This window comes from Oncorhynchus tshawytscha, linkage group LG12, assembly GCF_018296145.1.
Source record: "Oncorhynchus tshawytscha isolate Ot180627B linkage group LG12, Otsh_v2.0, whole genome shotgun sequence".
In the NCBI taxonomy this organism is placed as follows: domain Eukaryota; kingdom Metazoa; phylum Chordata; class Actinopteri; order Salmoniformes; family Salmonidae; genus Oncorhynchus; species Oncorhynchus tshawytscha.
The window spans coordinates 34,757,779-34,778,710 of record NC_056440.1 but is presented as its reverse complement, the minus strand read 5'-3'; the positions used below and the strand labels follow the sequence as shown (position 1 = coordinate 34,778,710).

At 42.1% G+C, this 20,932-nt stretch overlaps 2 protein-coding genes across 3 annotated transcripts; both read right to left on the bottom strand.

Moving 5' to 3' along the window:
• Window positions 1-1,356: 1,356 nt before the first annotated feature.
• unc119.1 (unc-119 homolog 1) lies at window positions 1,357-9,525 on the bottom strand. The gene is made up of 5 exons (XM_024438973.1): window positions 9,221-9,525; window positions 3,418-3,531; window positions 2,720-2,822; window positions 2,127-2,299; window positions 1,357-1,789 (listed from the first exon to the last, which is right to left on the bottom strand). The coding sequence occupies exons 1-5, from the start codon at window positions 9,456-9,458 to the stop codon at window positions 1,677-1,679; spliced, it is 741 nt and encodes a 246-aa protein (XP_024294741.1). The 5' UTR covers window positions 9,459-9,525; the 3' UTR covers window positions 1,357-1,676.
• Window positions 9,526-9,991: 466 nt separating this feature from the next.
• LOC112263018 (malectin) lies at window positions 9,992-17,484 on the bottom strand. 2 transcript variants are annotated; one of them, XM_024438971.2, is made up of 6 exons: window positions 17,205-17,484; window positions 16,690-16,942; window positions 15,447-15,625; window positions 14,516-14,692; window positions 14,192-14,249; window positions 9,992-13,863 (listed from the first exon to the last, which is right to left on the bottom strand). In XM_024438971.2, exons 2-6 carry the CDS (start codon window positions 16,895-16,897, stop codon window positions 13,616-13,618), a joined length of 870 nt encoding a protein of 289 aa, XP_024294739.1. In that variant the 5' UTR covers window positions 16,898-16,942; window positions 17,205-17,484; the 3' UTR covers window positions 9,992-13,615. The 2 variants fall into 2 exon arrangements, with proteins under 2 accessions (XP_024294739.1, XP_024294740.1); XM_024438972.2 differs by having other exon boundaries at window positions 17,281-17,484.
• Window positions 17,485-20,932: the final 3,448 nt, after the last annotated feature.

The window sequence follows — 20,932 nt, the reverse complement described above, 5'->3', positions numbered from 1 at the left end:
TGACCATGATAAACATGGGTGAAATTAGCAGAAGGAAGCCGTTTCCGTTTACAAGGGAGGAGACTTCGCACCAAGGTAATCAATTGTTAACAGCATTCCCCCAGAAGTAAAACAAGAAATTTCACGCTAATTTTACTTCTGGGTAACCAATATTATTTTATAGCTGACTGGGATTGCTTAGAATGAATTCACAAAAATCTCTTCCAGCCAGTTTGACATGTTGTTGGACAGATGTGTAGCGGAGCAGCGCTGGACTTCACATTCTCTCACACACAACAAAGCCTCTTGAGTTGAGAAGTCTGAATACAAGGCACATGTGGGAGGTTTCATTTAGTTTTGGAAAACTCAGTGTAACTCCAGCAGGCACGAACATACTACAAGCACATTTACAAATGCTAAACACGTAACAGACCAGGGGTGTTGTCGTTCTGTCACTACCCCCCTGCCCACCATTGCCCTCAGAACAGCCTCAATTTGTCAGGACATGAACTCTACAAGGTGTCAAAAGCATTCCACAGGAATCCTGGCCCATGTTGACTCCAATGCTTCCCACATTTATGTCAATTTGGCTGGATGTCCTTTAGGTGGTGGACCATTCTTGATACACACAGGAAAATGTTGAGCGTGAAAAACCTAGCAGTGTTGGTGACACAAACCTGACGTCTACTACCATACCCCGTTCAAAGGCACTTAAATATTTTGTCGTGTCCATTCACCCTCTGAATGGCACATATAGACAATCCATGTCTCTGCGTAAAAGTCCTTTAACCATCATCTACACTGATTGAAATGGATTTAAGTGATATCATTAAGGGATCATAGCTTTCACCTGGTTAGTCAGTCATGGAAAGAGCAGGTGTTCATAATGTTTTTTGCTCTGTGTATATAGCTAGAGGGGTGACACGGGACACCCAAACGAATAATACAACTTCTACACCAAGGCAAGATGTAAAATTAATGGAGCATCTGTTAGTCTCAAAGCTGAATATACAGTTTAGCCCACTATCTGAGGAACGAAGACAAAGCAAAGGATCACGATTGCTACTTGAGCAGAATGAGTAGTTAAAAATTGATGACCAGAACCAAACTATTGTTCAATGAAATTAGGTAGTATCACAGTTGTAATTTGCTTGCAATCCAATTGTGCCATCTGTCAACCCTTGTGTGTAGAAAAGAACATAAGTCCTGGTCAACTTCAATCATTGTTCATCTTACAAGCTACAATTGACCGGTATTTAACATTCAGATTGGGATCATGTAATGTTCCCTTATCCCTCTGTAGAGCTGTCTGGTAACAGTTGACTAAACATAACTCAAAAACAAGGATATTACAACAAATACTGAACTCAAAGCAGATTGAAATAAGCAGTAACCATTTAAATGTGGAAACATTAGAAAAGACAAAGGAAAACATGTTCAACATTACAAAAGAGTGATTGACGAGAGATTCCTATGAGTCCAAGCAATAGATGGGTACGAGGTATCAAATAAATGAAGCAACCTGTTTGGAAGGTAGATATGGTCATTTTTCCCCAAACCTGGGGCTGGTAAAGTTTGTTGGAATGTCTGAAGTGGAGAAAGTACACTCCTGTTCCCAAAAGAGCTACATGATGGTTGTATTCAGGGGCAATGTGACCCCTGCGTTGCATTGCACACAAGAAGCTAATCTTCAGACACTACTGGCCCCCATCGTAGGCGTAGTCTGCCTTATTGTGCATGATCAGTTTGTTGTCCACAAAATAGAAGCTGTCGGACCTGGTCTCATACGGGTGCTCCACCATTAGGCCAACTTAAAAGAGACAAAAAATAAGGGAAATTCAGTTTGCAAATGACTTCATAAGGAACAGCAGAACACAGATATCACAGACTAAAAAAGTAAATGACTGCTGTTCAGCGCACCAAAACAAACAACCTGTAGAGGAACCATTTGACTGTCTAGTATCCACATTCCTCCCCTTACAACGAGAGTTATCCGACTCGCTCTGTATGGATGTGGATAGTATAGACTTACAGACTTGGCCAGCTATGTTCTGGCCAGTCTGAACTTTAGCTTGTAGGGACACACACAGGCTACAACAAAGTTGATAGACGAAGTGAGAAAGATGCACTACTACTATTAGACTTACTGAGGTCCTCATGGAGCTGGGGAAACTCATAGATGTGTTCGCAAGTGTTCCGGCTGTTTGGGATGCAGAATCCGAAGTCAAAGTCAAAGTTCTTGAGAACTTTATTCTGGAAATAATGCCTCTCTATCATGCGAAAGCTGTTAACAGGCCTGTCCCCCACGGTGAACTCCACACTGAAAGCAGAGTAGAAAGAGGCACTTGAGATACTAGCAGGGACATGCTGAACATAACTGTGGGTGGTATCTGCATTCATTTGCGTCAACTACTTGAATTGTAGATTTATTCATTGACCATCTATATTCCTTTTTATAGTCCAAAAGTAGGATGATTCTTTCAATAGTTGTTCCCAGCTATGTGCTCTGCCAAATTCTCTCTGTTGTAGTTTAGGTGGTTGCCGGAGCTGCAGGACTTAGTTTCTTGTGCTGGTAAGCCACACCAGCAAACAAAACAGTTCAGAATTTGTCAGCATAAGGGAATGCACATACTATGGAACATTTAGGCCTTACCAAAGTATGTGGTTTTTCAATGATGAGTCATGTGACTTCTAACAATGATAATGCATGTGATGTTTCCTGTTTAATCCACTGCCTTACGTTGCACCAACATTCCGCAGTCTGAGGAAGGCTGGCGTGAACTGATAGCGCACAAAGCGCCCAGCACTGCCGTCTCCATCTCCATTCTCCTCATCTTCAGGGTCTGATGAAGACATGGATTCAAATGTAGTTGGCATCCAAATAAGTGACAAAAGGTCATCTCGGATTTCAACCTAAAATTATAGCTACAACATTTGCATAAGGACTACATTCATTATCATAGAAGGAATAACTTGGCTTGTTTTACTTGAAATAATACAGATTAATTTAGTCTGGGGCCCTTCGGAGTACTCAGCAATATGACACACAGCGGGGCAACTTCCTGCTTACTAAACTAATGCTCAAATCTCCCAAAACTATGGGCTGTCCCAATATATACCTTCCAATGAGGCAAGTCCACATTGTAAAGAGCCAAGTGCCATGTGTGGCAGATTTCAGCAGTTGTTTTGTGTCCCAACCTAACACCACCAGTGCACCAGTTAGCAGTGATTGCAATGGTTTCAGCAACTGGGGTGTCTCACAGATTGAGCCTGGTGCCCTGTTCAAGCCGACAGCAACCCCAGCTTGATTTCTATAAGCAGAAAGTCATCCCAGTGTGTATTATGATGGCATATTGCTGAGTATACCTTTAAGATGTGGCCTATCCAAGATCTGTCACTTATGTTGTGACAAAGTGTTGTGGAAAAGTTTAAACTTACCACAGCTGTGAGGTTTAGCAATCTCGAAGAGCACTGACCCAGTCTCCAGATCTCTGATCTTGAAACGTGTGAAGTCAATATTGTAGACGTTGTCCTCAGGTTTACATAGATAATCTGGAAGGAAATTCATAGTAAGCAGCACATACAGACAGGGAATCTGGTATGTCCACAGATTCTTTGTTTGGCTTCCTCAAAACAGTGTTGCAAACTTAGCTAGCTAGTTAAAGTCAACTGACTCACTACAAAGCGAGGTATGCAGTGTTTGCAGCCACATCAAGTTAGCCAACTAGTTAACACATTAACTAGCTAGATGAGCTAGAAAAATAATAGATAGCTACATTGATTAACTTGAATCTTATCCAAATCACATCTATCATCATCTCCAACCAATCCACTCCATACTAGCTACAGATTGTTACACCAGATTTACACAAAGATTTTTGGTATCCATACCGGGAGTTACAGGTTAAGTACTGTGTAGTACACAGAATTTTCGACCAACCTTAACTTGGCGATACTATCTTCGTTCTCGATTCGGCCAAACATGTACACTGAACAAAAATAAAACGCAACAACTTCAAAGCTTGGGTATCAGTATAAGGGAATCAGTCAATTTAAATCAATTAGGCCCTAATCTATGGATTTCATATGACTGAGAATTACTTCCGGCGCCGACAGAGATGGCCGCCTCGCTTCGCGTTCCTAGGAAACTATGCAGTGTTTTGTTTTTTTACATGTTATTTCTTACATTAGTACCCCAGGTCATCTTAGGTTTCATTACATACAGTCGAGAAGAACTACTGAATATAAGATCAGCGTCAACTCACCATCAGTACGACCAAGAATATGTTTTTCGCGACGCGGATCCTGTGTTCTGCCTTTCAACCGGGACGGATCCTATGCGGCGACCCAAAAAAACGACTCCGAAAAAGAGGGAAACGAGGCGGTCTTCTGGTCAGACTCCGGAGACGGGCACATCGTGCACCACTCCCTAGCATTCTTCTCGCCAATGTCCAGTCTCTTGACAACAAGGTTGATGAAATCCGAGCAAGGGTAGCATTCCAGAGGGACATCAGAGACTGTAACGTTCTTTGCTTCACGGAAACATGGCTCACTGGAGAGACGCTATCCGAGGCGGTGCAGCCAGCGGGTTTCTCCACGCATCGCGCCGACAGAAACAAACATCTTTCTGGTAAGAAGAGGGGCGGGGGCGTATGCCTTAAGGCTAATGAGACATGGTGTGATGAAAGAAACATACAGGAACTCAAATCCTTCTGTTCACCTGATTCAGAATTCCTCACAATCAAATGTAGACCGCATTATCTACCAAGAGAATTCTCTTCGATTATAATCACAGCCGTATATATCCCCCCCCCCAAGCAGACACATCGATGGCTCTGAACAAACTTTATTTGACTCTTTGCAAACTGGAATCCATTTATCCGGAGGCTGCATTCATTGTAGCTGGGGATTTTAACAAGGCTAATCTGAAAACAAGACTCCCTAAATTTTATCAGCATATCGATTGCGCAACCAGGGGTGGAAAAACCTTGGATCATTGTTACTCTAACTTCCGCTACGCATATAAGGCCCTGCCCCGCCCTCCTTTCGGAAAAACTGACCACGACTCCATTTTGTTGATCCCTGCCTACAGACAGAAACTAAAACAAGAGGCTCCCACGCTGAGGTCTGTCCAACGCTGAGGTCTGTCCAACGCTGGTCCGACCACTGACTCCACACTCCAAGACTGCTTCCATCACATGGACTGGGAGATGTTTCGTATTGCGTCAGATAACAATATTGACGAATACGCTGATTCGGTGTGCGAGTTCATTAGAACGTGCGTTGATGATGTCGTTCCCATAGCAACGATTAAAACATTCCCTAACCAGAAACCGTGGATTGATGGCAGCATCCGCGTGAAACTGAAAGCGCGAACCACTGCTTTTAATCAGGGCAAAGTGACTGGTAACATGACCGAACACAAACAGTGCAGCTATTCCCTCCGCAAGGCTATCAAACAAGCTAAGCGTCAGTACAGAGACAAAGTAGAATCTCAATTCAACGGCTCAGACACAAGAGGCATGTGGCAGGGTCTACAGTCAATCACGGACTACAAGAAGAAATCCAGCCCAGTCACGGACCAGGATGTCTTGCTCCCAGGCAGACGAAATAACTTTTTTGCCCGCTTTGAGGACAATACAGTGCCACTGACACGGCCTGCAACGAAAACATGCGGACTCTCCTTAACTGCAGCCGAGGTGAGTAAGACATTTAAACGTGTTAACCCTCGCAAGGCTGCAGGCCCAGACGGCATCCGCAGCCGCGCCCTCAGAACATGCGCAGACCAGCTGGCCGGTGTGTTTACGGACATATTCAATCAATCCCTATACCAGTCTGCTGTTCCCACATGCTTCAAGAGGGCCACCATTGTTCCTGTTCCCAAGAAAGCTAAGGTAACTGAGCTAAACGACTACCGCCCCGTAGCACTCACTTCCGTCATCATGAAGTGCTTTGAGAGACTAGTCAAGGACCATATCACCTCCACCCTACCTGACACCCTAGACCCACTCCAATTTGCTTACCGCCCAAATAGGTCCACAGACGATGCAATCTCAACCACACTGCCCTAACCCATCTGGACAAGAGGAATACCTACGTGAGAATGCTGTTCATCGACTACAGCTCGGCATTCAACACCATAGTACCCTCCAAGCTCGTCATCATGCTCGAGACCCTGGGTCTCGACCCCGCCCTGTGCAACTGGGTACTGGACTTCCTGACGGGCCGCCCCCAGGTGGTGAGGGTAGGCAACAACATCTCCACCCCGCTGATCCTCAACACTGGGGCCCCACAAGGGTGCGTTCTGAGCCCTCTCCTGTACTCCCTGTTCACCCACAACTGCGTGGCCACGCACGCCTCTAACGCAATCATCAAGTTTGCAGACGACACAACAGTGGTAGGCTTGATTACCAACAACGACGAGACGGCCTACAGGGAGGAGGTGAAGGCCCTCGGAGTGTGGTGTCAGGAAAATAACCTCACACTCAACATCAACAAAACTAAGGAGATGATTGTGGACTTCAGGAAACAGCAGAGGGAACACCCCCCGATCCACATCGATGGAACAGTAGTGGAGAGGGTAGCAAGTTAAGTTCCTCGGCATACACATCACAGACAAACTGAATTGGTCCACTCACACAGACAGCATCGTGAAGAAGGCGCAGCAGCGCCTCTTCAACCTCAGGAGGCTGAAGAAATTCGGCTTGTCACCAAAAGCACTCACAAACTTCTACAGATGCACAATCGAGAGCATCCTGGCGGGCTGTATCACCGCCTGGTACGGCAACTGCTCCGCCCACAACCGTAAGGCTCTCCAGAGGGTAGTGAGGCCTGCACAACGCATCACCGGGGGCAAACTACCTGCCCTCCAGGACACCTACATCACCCGATGTTACAGGAAGGCCATAAAGATCATCAAGGACATCAACCACCCGAGCCACTGCCTGTTCACCCCGCTATCATCCAGAAGGCGAGGTCAGTACAGGTGCATCAAAGCTGGGACCGAGAGACTGAAAAACAGCTTCTATCTCAAGGCCATCAGACTGTTAAACAGCCACCACTAACATTGAGTGGCTGCTGCCAACACACTGACACTGACTCAACTCCAGCCACTTTAATAATGGGAATTGATGTAAATATATCACTAGCCACTTTAAACAATGCTACCTTATATAATGTTACCTACCCTACATTATTCATCTCATATGCATACGTATATACTGTACTCTATATCATCGACTGCATCCTTATGTAATACATGTATCACTAGCCACTTTAACTATGCCACTTTGTTTACATACTCATCTCATATGTATATACTGTACTCAATACCATCTACTGTATCTTGCCTATGCTGCTCTGTACCATCACTCATTCATATATCCTTATGTACATATTCTTTATCCCCTTACACTGTGTATAAGACAGTAGTTTTGGAATTGTTAGTTAGATTACTTGTTGGTTATTACTACATTGTCGGAACTAGAAGCACAAGCATTTCGCTACACTCGCATTAACATCTGCTAACCATGTGTATTTGACAAATAAACATTTGATTTGATTTGAATACAGATATGCATCTGTTGGTCACAGATACCTTAAAAATAAAGACAGGGGCATGGATCAGAAAACCAGTTAGTAACTGGAGTGACCACCATTTGCCTCATGTAGCACGACACATTTCCTTTGCATAGAGTTGATCAGGCTGTTGATTGTGGCCTGTGCGAAGTTGCTGGATATTTACATTTTAGTAATTTATCAGACGCTCTTATCCAGAGTGACTTACAGTAGTGAATGCATACATTTTCATTGGTACTGGTTCCCCGTGGGAGTCGAACCCACAACCCTGGTGTTGCAAGTGCCATACTCTACCAAATGAGCCACACAGGACCACAGGATATTGGCGGAAACTGGAACACGCTGTCATACACGTCGATCCAGCGCATGCCAAACATGCTCAATGGGCGACATGTCTGGTGAGTATGCAGGCCATGGAAGAACTGGGACATTTTCAGCTTCCAGGAATTGTGTACAGATCCTTGTAACATGGGGCCGTGTATTATCATGCTGAAACATGAGGTGATGAGGCGGATGAATGGCACAGTATCTCTGTGCATTCAAATTGCCATCAATAAAATGTAATTGTGTTAATTGTACGTAGCTTATGCCTGCCCATACCATAACCCCACAAAGGGGGCACTCTGCCATCTGCCCAATACAGTTGAAACCGGGATTCAGTCATGAAAAGCACACATCTCCAGCATGCCAGTGGCCATCAAAGGTCAGCATATGCCCACTGAAGTTGTTTACGACACAAAACTGCAGTCAGGTCAAGACCCTGGTGAGGACAACAAGCACGCAGATTAGCTTCCCCGAGGCAGTTTCTGAAAGGTTGTTGCAAAAGTTCTTCAGTTGTGCAAGCTAAGTTTCATCAGGCGTCCGGGTGGCTGGTCCCAGACGATCCCACAGGTGAAGAAGTCAGATGTTGAGGTCCTGGGCTGGCGTGGTTACACAAGGTCTGCGGTTGTAAGGCCAGTTGCACGTACTGCCAAATTGCACGTACTGCCAAATTCTCAAAAATGTTAAATGAACATTAAATTATTTGGCAATAGCTTTGGTGGACATACCTACAGTCAGCATGCCAATTGCACACTCCTTCAAAACTTGAGACATCAGTGGCATTGACTTGTGCCAAAACTGCACATTTTAGAGAGGCCTTTTATTGTCCCCCGCACAAAGTGCAGCTGTGTAACAATCATGCTGTTTAATCAGCTTCTTGATATGCCACACCTGTCAGGTCTATGGTTTATCTTGGCAAAGGAAATATACTCACTAAAGGGGATATAAACAAATTTGTGCACATAATTTTAGAGAAATACACTTGCGTGTATGGAACATTTCTGGGAACTTATTTCAGCTCATGAAACATGGGACCAACACTTGTTTGTGTCCAGTTGCAGGTGGAGCGTTTGAATTTTAAAAAAGAAGCTATTTTATTAAAATAAATCTTTTTTTTTTTTACATTAAAGTAATCCAACAATGTGTATGCCACCATCTTGGCTATTTAAAATGTTCACTGGTTGATTGAACGTTAGACAGGTGGGTCCACCTCAAATTCAAATGCACCACCTACAACTGGACAACTGTTCTACATCAAACAGTAACTCCCGGTAATGGAAACCAGAAATATTGTTACATCACATTATCTGCTTTAACAATCTGTAGCTAACTCCATACATACCCCGTGTAACAGCACAAAGACCAAGGATTTCATCTGGTGTGATGTCTCGTCCTAGCGCCCTGAGCTCATCCTCTGTAACAACAGGCCGCTGTTTATCCGTTTGATTTCGTTGCGACTTGAGTCTCTTCATCACATCTCCACCGGACTTTCGCTCCCTGGAATTTGCCGCCAGCCCCATATCGGTGTCCGGTCCTTTAACTGTGGCTGCCGTCTCGTTCCGAGAGTTAGAGTCGCTCATGTCTTGGTTGTTCTGTGTTTGTTTAGTCAACTGCAACTTTCCCTAAATCCAAGATGGCGAAGCGTCTCTATGGAGAACCTATGCTGAGAACAGTCGATTGTAATTGGCTGAAAACGGTAGGTGGTTACCATAGTTACCAGTAGGGCGGGATGTTCAAAAACGTTACAGGGTCAAAAAATGTTTTTCATCTTTAACCTAGGTTGTAGATAAATGGAATTCCAACCAGGGAACACCTAAGTATGGTACAACTTCATGAAAATGATTTCACTATACCAATGTAGTTAAGTTTGCCCATGCTTTTTATTCATCATCTCTCAAACGCATTACTGCCATTTCATCCTTACTGACCATACATTTCCCAATTCCCCCCCATAGAAATATAATATAATTGTAGTTCTCATTATTTGTGACGACTGCAGTATCTCAGTGATACAGCATGTTGAACTGTTCAGTTGAGGGCGGGGTACTGCAATAACCCTAAGGATAGTAGAACATGGGATAAATTATAAAGAAACAATTTGCTAAAACACCAGTTAGATAAAATAGCACATTTATTAAGAAGAGACAGCATTTATCAGCAGTTCCTACTTTGTAGATGTTATTTGCAGAGCTAAAACTGAGGAAGGTGGGGGGCATCTCAAGTTACCCCATCAGTCCACCTGAAGCTCTCAGGGCTGGGAGAAATCAATAAGGAGAGTAGGATTCCTTATTGGCATTGATCACTCTCACACACATTCATACATACTCTGTGATTGTGACTGTGTGTGGAGCGCAAGAGTGTATGATTGTTGTCTGTCTGTACCTCAGTGGGGATAATGGGAGAGTGATGCAGCTAAATGTAATTATTGAAGACTTAGGCCTACATATCTATATGACAGCAAGCCTTTGGTTCTTATCCAAGGTGAGTTTATGTAGGGTTAGCATTTTTGCACACTAGGCCTTTCGTGGGCAAAAATAAATAAATAAAAACCATGCAATTAAGTAATGAAAAGCACACCAAAAAAAGGAACCTCAAAGCAGATAATGGTAAAACAAATGTATTCAAACCAAGGCCACAATGACTCAATCAAAACAAAATTACACACAAATAACAGACAAATGCTTTGACAATAAACTAGCTAAATCATGGTAATTAAAAAAAAAATTAAACCAATCCTGAGAAATGTTAAAGCTACAAATCTTTATTAATCATTTAGCAAATATCTCAAGATTAAACCCCACTTTCTTACTTAAATTATACAATATAAAATGTAAAGAATTCCATACTATGCTAATCACATTTCTCTTCCTGACAGTCAGTGTTTGCCTGACTGTCATCCTCAGCAGAAAGGCCAGTCTTCTTTACAATTAACCATTAAAAAAAATACCTAACACCTCAATAATAACAATATTTTGATGAAAAAAAACCGCTGTCACACTACAATAAGTGTGATATTGTACCATACAGTATATACACACGCAACTGTGTAGATTTCGATTAGCCAACAAACAAAAGATTTACATTTTTTTGCAGTTTTTCAACTAAGGAACAAAAGGTGCTTCTGATTATTTATGGATTGTTTCATTTTTATGTAAAAAAAAACACAAATAAACCAAACTACTATCAGCTGACTATCAAGTATTGTAACCTCCCCTGGCTGATTTTCCAGCAGCATGGAACATGGAGGGAAACCTCAGGAGTGAGGGGATTTACAACACCTGGATCAACTATTTGTCAAGTATTCAGCAAGTGTGAAATCAATGACAAGTGTGGAGAGGCTTGGGGGAACATAAGACAAGGCTTGGTAAAAGACGTGTCATTCTTGGAAAGAGTTACGTTCTTGATACAGAGGCAATTGGACACACAAAAAAATGCAATCATGCAGCTACTGACTTCTAGGCTAACTGTATGGAAGAATATAGGATGTCACTGGGACACCTTAGAGACTAATAACAAAATGCTGCGGTCTACTTTAAGACAAGGTATGCTAGGGATTGATGAGACAAAAATACTGGCCTAAACTGAACTATTTAATGGAGAGACGGGGAAGAGGAGAAATATTCAACAGTGAAACATGCACACACCCATATCTACGCACAGGTGCATAGTGAATAGGCTATAGATCATGATTAAGACTGGTGCAAGCACACTGTTTTTACATCATGTTGATTTGACTAATAGCGACTCAAATTAGTTCTAAAAAATGTACAGGCTTAAAAAAAAATCAAAAATAAACACTTTTCCCTGGGATCATAATTTCAAAATTGCAATAAAATAATTCTTAAGGCCACTCTCAAGCTTTCTGGTCAGCCAGTTTCAATTTAGCATACCACTGAAAATCTTGCTTAGCAACAAATGTTCAACATAACTAGTTCTTTCTAACTCATTTCACTTTCTAACCCTCTAGGTAGCCATGGATAACTAATTATTTATGCATACACACAATTGTTCTTCACATTGTAAGTCCTACATTCATGTTCCAATAATTTTAAAGAATCCAGCAGTCTCTCAAGGGAGTACATTACATAAATACTAAATCAAATAAAATGCTTAGGCTCTTCCAGTTATTATAACTCCTAATGACACAAAATTGTTTTGGGATAACTTGTGATGTTTACGTTCTATCTTGACCTAGTACTTAATCATCACTACAGCACCAACAATGTGAGTAAAAAAACTAAATCATATTAATCACATAGTGTTATGAATGGAGGATTACTAAGAGTTTTATAAAACAAAATTTTACAACACAAAACACTCTTTGGTGAAACAAAAAGGCATGCACAATCATAAAATGAGCAGAAAAGGCAGTGACCATGACAATGGACATGCATCTTTGAGTCAATTTAGACATGTTCCTGATTCAGGACCTGTCCCACTAGAGTATTTGTTAAATTATCAGGTCCCTCACTGTTGGCAATGTAACTCAAATCGCTCAGAACTATTTCACATAACCTTTCAAAGGTGGCCTTTCATCAGCTGCAAACCAAGCCATGTACCGTTAAGTGGAAAACACAGAAGTTAGAGGGTTTTATCAATGTGATTAAAAACCAGGTAAACCCTCAAAGGATTCAATTTCTGATAACGTTATAGTCTAGTTGCCTCAAAAGTTACCTGCTAGGACAGATATTTATGCGTGCCAGCACAACAAGTGGACTTCTTACTTGTGATCACATTTGAGGAAACTTGCATCAGCTATATGAAACAGCACAGCATGGGATAGTCCCATTGAGGTACACATGCATTTTTTAAACATATTATGCAACAGAATTGTGAAACCCACCTTGAATGTGATAACACTTCATCAGCAGTCTTATAAAACAGCACATGAAATGTCAATGTGCTGCAAAGAACAGGCTGTAACAGTATGAACTTGTTGAAATTACTGGCATGTTGTCTTCATCAGACTATGGCACATCTTATATCAAAAGCTAAAGTAAATTTTTGCTCTAAAACACCAGCACGTTGGGAGATAATCAAACACAGAAATAAAAAGTCAAAAAGAGTAAGCAAAAACAACATTCTAAAGCCTAACTGATCAAATTGGTAACCATCTCCCCCTAACCTCCACCAACAACGCAATCTCTAAAACAAAATATCTTTCATTTTTTATTTAGTAATAATCTGTCAATTTTCATGATTTCACCTCCTGTTTCATCTGACTAAATACTGGGCCTGATTTTTTGTTGATCAGCATAGCAGCCTATCTGCATTCCCTTCACTCCAAGCCACACCTCATCCAAAGCAATAACAATATGTGTATCTATAAAGAGGGACAGCCACCAACACTTCAGAACCCCTCAGTATAATCCCAGGCACGTCCTGCCAGACAAGAGAAACCTTGTTTGTAAGTGGGAAATCCTGTCTTATTTCTTTGCGATGTGGTAATGTGCCACGTGGTGAAAAGGTGTCAGATGTACAACACACACACAAACTCTCTCCATTCCCTTTACTCTGTGTGACCTTAGTCAGTGAGGAAGGCATTTTATTCTGCCTCCTGCCCAGCATTCCAAATTTGTAGTCTCTTTTTTGTCCTCTTATCAACATTCTCCCCTTGGATCTTGTGCTCTCTCCCATCTGTATGCTTGCCTTGTGTCTTTGATGTCACTTTGACCCCCCCCCTTTCTTCACAGTCTCTTGTCCTTCATGTCCCCGTTTCCCCCTCGAACTTATGTTCTCACAGCCGACAGAGGCAGAAGAGTGTAGGGATGAACACACCGAACGCCACCAAGATAGGGAACATGAGGCTGCTATTGTCGGCCGCATACGGGTTTGGCGTTCTGGGGCCTGACTGGACCTTGTACTTGGGAGCTGTCGAGGTACTCTTCTTACCACCCTCCTCGCCTACCTCAGTCTCTTCTTCATCCTCCTCCTCAAGTTCTTCATGTTTCTTCAGTCCAGGGTGAGGCTGGAGTTTTGGTACATCTGAGATGCAGAAAATATAGAGGGGGCTGAGATTATGGGTTTAAAGATAGTGTAAGTGAAAATAGAAAGGTAATAAAAATATTTTGTCATACAGAACTTGAGGACAATGAGAGATTGTGATGACTTTAGACTGGATTGTGCATACAATTAATTGAATCAGGAGCAAATGGAAAATGTTATTGAAAATGAATGTGATAAAAAAATACCAAATATTCCATAATAATACAACATGCCATTACAATTCATTAAAGAATTATAAAGACATCTTAGAAAATGCATTTTTTTACTGGCACTTGAATATTCTCCTGTTAAGACTGATGAGGCTCACCATCTAATGTCCCTTTCATCACGTACAGAGCACAGACCTTGGGGTTGTCATAATAACCCTGAGAAAACACAGGGCAGGTTATCAGTTCCCAGCAGATAAAGCCACATGTCAAATGAACATTTTGAAAAACACTATCCTACCATTATTTGTAAAAAATATTAATGGCATAGAAAAAGCCTAAACAAACACACATTCAGAGTTGAATGTAGGTAATAGTACATTTTGTGCTTGATCGTCTAACTTGAGGACACTTCTGATTTGTTTTTATTTTAAATTAATGAGTCAGGAGAGGAAAAAACTATTCACTGACACACTTCAACTCACCTTGACAAACTCCACAGTGAGCTTGCCGTTGAAGGTGGACACCTCTCCCTGGACACTCAGCTTACCGCGGCGTATGGAGAAGGGCACTATTTCGTCATGAGCTGTACTGTGACCGACCCGCTCAAAGATATCCAGGTCTTTCACCACCACATGGTCATTAAGACGCACATCAAAAACCTGTAGAAAGGATAATTTCAGTCAGCCAGATTCGCAACATGAAAATAGCATGGGAGGCCTCCCGTGTAGCGCAGTGGTCTAAGGAACTGCATCGCAGTGCCACTATTCTGGGTTCGAGTCCAGGCTCTGCCGCAGCCGGGAGACCCATGGGGCGGCGCACAATTGGCCCAGCGTCGTCCGGGTTAGGGGAGGGTTTGGCCGGCAGGGATATCCTTGTCTCATTGCACACTCGCGACTCCTGTGGCGGACCGGGCGCAGTGCACGCTGACACGGTTGCCAGGTGTACGGTGTTTCCTCTGACACATTGATGCGGCTGGCTTCCGGGTTGGATGGGCACTGTCAAGAAGCAGTGCGGCTTGGTTGGGTTTCAGAGGACACATGGCTCTCGACCTTCACCTCTCCCGAGTCCTTACGGGAGTTGCAGTGATGAGACAAGACTAACTACTACCAATTGGATACCATGAAATTGGGGAGAAAAAAAAGGGGTGAAAATACAAAATAAAGAAAGAAAATAGCATGGGAAATCCTCAGTCCTAAGTAAGAAGTATTTATAGATTACTAATAAATCATTACCTTGCAATAAAACATCTGTTGGAATTATTTGTTAATTTTGAGACTATCAACATCATCTAAGTTGAACAATCTTTGCTGCCAAATTAGAATAACAATTTACTGGAATAACAGTTTACTGGACAGAACTTTGAGATCTAAACAGAAAACATATTATTATGATTTGATTGGATGGCTGTCATACCTTCTGCTGAGACTGTGCAAAGTAGACTTCTGCATACTTCATGACTAGTATATAGTCTCCTTCCTCACGAATTGGCACTTCATAGCCAAAAGTATCCTCATTGTAGCGTTCTGTCTGGTAGAGAACCTGGTCTTCAGGACTAGAACGCAATATGGGCAGACGGACTCCATAATCTGATGCTAGAGGGAAATACAAAGAGTAGATTGTTTACTACGTTGTCGATTTATAAGCAATTGAGTCGCATTTGCACCCAACACCACTCACATAGGCTTACACAATACAAACCCATTTGCTTACCCATCTACTGGAACAGTAGTGATGCCTGCATACATTTACTTTCTTGTACTGTATTTGCACACAAATGCTGCAAACAAGGCAAATAGTGCATGCATTTTTATGCCTGATAATGTAAAAAATGTGACATGCAAACTTTCTGCCTAACCATGGTTTGGCATGTTCAAATATGAATGACTTATCTGTTCTGGCAAGTTAGCGGCAGATAGCCTAGCGGATAAGAGTAGCCTAGCGATTTTAGAAACATGAGACAAACACTTTACATGTTGCATTTATATTTTTGTTCAGTATATTTCCTGACAGACCCATTTGGTCTTTAGTTTTAGTAGAGTGGATGTAAGAAACAATCTGAAATGTCGCTTCTGAGTGAAGTGTTTTTCATCAAATGAATAGATGAACATGCCGTGGAACTAAGCAAAGTGGCTATCATACAACATCAAATAGGACGTTTCTTCACTGTATCCTTCACCTCATACTTTACTTTTAATTAACTACATGTTATTAGTTTCCAATTATTGCTTTTAAAGAAATACATTTCTGAATATCATTAGTTATCACAGTTGGATTAATTATTCTTCCATGAGGTGCTTCATTTTCGAGCGAGGCACTATAAAGTAATGCTGACTCTTCATTGGGTTAACCTGGTTAAATTGCGGAAGTCAAAACAATGCATGAGTCGATTAGCTTGAAATATCTTATTTATGAAAAATACACATCTGCAATCAGACGAATACCCTCTACCAGATGAAAATATTTCACTTGCTTTTAGCCAAATAGTTAAACGTGTGGCTAATTTCACACAGATTTAACGTGTAGCTGGCTAGTTTGCTTTTAATTGAAATTTAGCAGTCACATTTGCAATAGGGAACTCTATCAGTATCATACAAAGTTAGAGGTTAGCTAGGAAGCTAATAAGGAAATGGCGATTCAGCAATGCCTAGACACTCACCTTTCCCAAGCTTCCCTTCCAAAGGATCCTTCTTAAAATGAATGCCATGCATGTCTGTGTGAGCTTCCCCGCCAGCGTTCACTGCCCAAATAACTCGTTCAGCAAGGTTTGGGCCCCCACCATCCGCCCAACAGTGTTCAGCCAGCAGCGACAACACCGCCACGACCAGCCCGGGGACCAGTGGGACTTTTACCCACCGCATTGCCATACACAGCTTGGTACAAGCAGACACACACCAGTTGGCCCAAGGAAGCTGTGTGAGAGAAGGCATCAATAGTAGGTAGTTAGCTAGCATAAATGACAGCACAAAACCCTCCCCAGATAGTCAAATATATTCAGCTAGCTAGCATGTTCGCTCTCTGGCTAAGATTAACATTGATTGTGAATATGTTGTAGCTGGCAAACGTTCGCTAACTAGAATGTACGGTCAACACAGTTTACTCTATATAAAATGTAAAATACTCTTAGATCGAATTGCCTCGTTGGGCTTTACTACATTTAGCTAGCTACAGTACCTGTCTAGCTTGTTAGCTATCTCAGGACCTCCTCTAGCTCTCAGCAGCTGTGGCTAGCTGAATACGAAGTTCTTACGTTGAAAAATCCTTGGTGGAACTTGCTTCTATGCCTGTTTCCTGCTAAATATTAAACCGAATAGTCCACAATCTACACTGCGGCTCTCATTGACAGTAATGGCCGTTTGGTCTTCTTTGCCAAATTGGTATGACTGACGTTGATTTCCATAGAGGCACACACATTGCATGAGGGTGTGAACGAACTGTTGGTTCACTGTACAGGAAGTGGATGACTGAAGAGACACCCAATCACATGGCATTATTGAAGAATTTCTACATATGTATTAAAAGTTTAGCATATTCATAGAAATGCTTTGGATTCACGAATCACATACAGTTCCATATAACCGCTGTATATTAACTTTCACTTTATTTACCAATGAGAGGGTCAAAGTTGATGCAAAAGAGACCGAGCTGAGGTTTGCTTGAAGTGCAACGTTGTTCAGTTGGCAAAATGCGGAAGGTACACACAATTACATCTAATGGGAGTTATTCGTGATTTTATTAATTGTGTGTTCGAAAATAACATTTAGAATACATAGATATAATATATAGATAAGAATTTCAATAAAAACACGTTTGCAGTTCAAATCTGCATATTGATTTTGTGCAAATTTCAATGACGAACGTGCTCCTGTAAATCGCCATGGACAAGAGCATCTGCTACATGGCAAACATTTTAATTCAAGTAATATTAATTTCCCCAGATTTCCCTAATCACAAAATCGGTAGAAGGAAATGGCCGTGTTTCATGTCGTATTTATTGTAGGTGTGCTGCGTAAAATGATCCGATCTCACATTGCTATGCGAAGTGTTTAACTTCTCGAGAAACCCATTAACAAGACAAGAAGGTTGCTGTATAAAGCAATGTGGCTCCCGAAATATGTAAAACACTTTCTCAGGCATTTCGGGATCTGATTGTCGGCGCAGCGCTACTACAATGAAAAATAGCCTGGAACCAACCGATGTTTGAAATATTGTCCAATCAGAAGAGTCCAACGCAGCATGCTTGCACTGCACTATGGGTTTGTCAAAAAAGGCCCTTGCTATCCGGGATCCTTGGGACGTACCTACCCACCACTGAAGTTTACATTTCAATTGGTTAGGTAGGAAAGGGATTTAGGCAGGGCCCTCCAATCCTGGTCCTATAGAGCTCCCGTCCTGTAGGTTTTCACTCCAACCCTAATCTAGCACACCTGATTCTAATAACGAAGTGGTTGATAAACAATCAGGTTACTTACATCTACAGCATTGTTCTACAGGAGCAGGGTTGGAGAGCCCTGGGTTATGGTCAGTGGTAATTTTTAGCATGTTAATCTTGGTGGGGCAAAAAAATAAATACAAGTGGGATGCATGCTAGCAAAGCCACTACACAACACAACACTAAACAATACATTAATTGCACTATACCACTGAGACACCTGGCTATCAGGTGCTTTCAAGACAACTTGGAACTCTGGGGGGGTTGAATCATGATGACGTCAGTGATTTTCAGGTCGTAGCTCTAGAAAGAAGCCCGAGGTCCCGATTTACAATTCAGAGTTCAATGAAAGTTCAAAATGTATTTTCCCAGTCGTAGCTTGTTTTTCACCGAGTTCCCAGTTGTCTTGAACTCACTAAAGTCAGATTTTGCCTTTCCGGGTTAACAGTTGTTTTGGGCGTGGCACAAATCATGCTTCAGTGACAGCTTTCCCAAATGTTGAATGTTTATAATTTTAAACTAGGAAAAGAGACCATTAATCTTAGACTTGTGACCACACAGTCACTCAACTGAATAGCAGGTTAATGATTGCTTTGCAATGCTTGCAGTTAACCACTGATTCCTTACAAACCACTCATTGTTGAATTTGCGATTTCCAACTTCTTGTGTAATGTTTATTTCCAATAGCTGTTGAGCACCGATACGTTTTATCTATAATTTCTCTTCATATGACAAGGATTAAAAAGGATTTGCCACTAGATTGTTGACTTGATTCATGATGATGACTGCACGATTTTGAAAGTATTATGTTGACATGATCAGTCCAACTCAAAGCTACTGTAGATATGTGATTTGATGTAATTGTATCTGTGGCCAATGACCTTGAGCCTTCATGGAAAGGCACTTCTAATGTAACTATGGCAGCACCCAAGGGGCTTGAATTTTCAAGCTCTACAGTCGTGGCCAAAACTTTTGAGAATGACACAAATATTAATTTTCAAAAAGTCTGCTACCTCAGTTTGTTATGATGGCAATTTGCATATACTCCAGAATGTTATGAAGAGTGATCAGATGAATTGCAATTAATTGCAAAGTCTCTCTTTGCCATGCAAATTAACTGAATCCCAAAAAAGCATTTCCACTGCATTTCAGCCCTGCCACAAAAGGACCAGCTGACATCATGTCAGTGATTCTCTCAACACAGGTGTGAGTGTTGACGAGGACAAGGCTGGAGAATACTCTGTCATGCTGATTGAGTTCGAAAAACAGACTGGAAGCTTCAAAAGGAGGGTAGGTGCTTGGAATCATTGTTCTTCCTCTGTCAATCATGGTTACCTGCAAGGAAACACGTGCCGTCATCACTGCTTTGCACAAAAAGGGTTTCACAGGCAAGGATATTGCTGCCAGTAAGATTGCACCTAAATAAACCATTTATCGGATCATCAAGAACTTCAAGGAGAGCGGTTCAATTGTTCTGAAGAAGGCTTCAGGGTGCCCAAGAAAGTCCAGCAAGCACCAGGACCGTCTCCTAAAGTTGATTCAGCTGTGGGATCGTGGCACCATCAGTACAGAGCTTGCTCAGGAATGGCAGCAGGCAGGTGTGGCTGCATCTGCATGCACAGTGAGGCAAATACTTTTGGAGGATGGCCTGGTGTCAAGAAGGGCAGCAAACAAGCCACTTCTCTCCAGGAAAAACATCAGGGACAGACTGATATTCTGCAAAAGATACAGGGATTGGACTGCTGAGGACTGGGGTAAAGTCATTTTCTCTGATGAATCCCCTTTGATTGTTTGGGGCATCTGGAAAAAAGCTTGTCCGGAGAAGACAAGGTGAGCGCTACCATCAGTCCTGTGTCATGCCAACAGTAAAGCATCCTGAGACCATTCATGTGTGGGGTTGCTGCTCAGCCAAGGGAGTGGGCTCACTCACAATTTTGCCTAAGAACACCACCACGAATAAAGAATGGTACCAACACATCCTCTGAGAGCAACTTCTCCCAACCATCCAGGAACAGTTTGGTGACAAACAATGCCTTTTCCAGCATAATAACTAAGTGGCTCGGGGAACAAAACATTGATATTTTGGGTCCATGGCCAGGAAACTCCCCAGACCTTAATCCCATTGAGAACTTGTGGTCAATCCTCAAGAGGCAGGTGGACAAACAAAACCCCACAAAGTCTGACAAGCTCCAGGCATTGATTATGCAAGACCTGCCGTCAGTCAGGATGAGGTCCAGAAGTTAATTGACAGCATGCCAGGGCGGATTGCAGAGGTCTTGAAAAAGAAGGGTCAACACTGCAAATATTGACTCTTTGCATCAACTTCATGTAATTGTCAATAAAAGCCTTTGGCACTTATGATGCTTTTAATTATACTTCCGTTTTCCATAGTAACATCTGACAAAAATATCTAAAGACACTGAAGCAGCAAACTTTGTGGAAATTAATATTTGTGTCATTCTCAAAACTT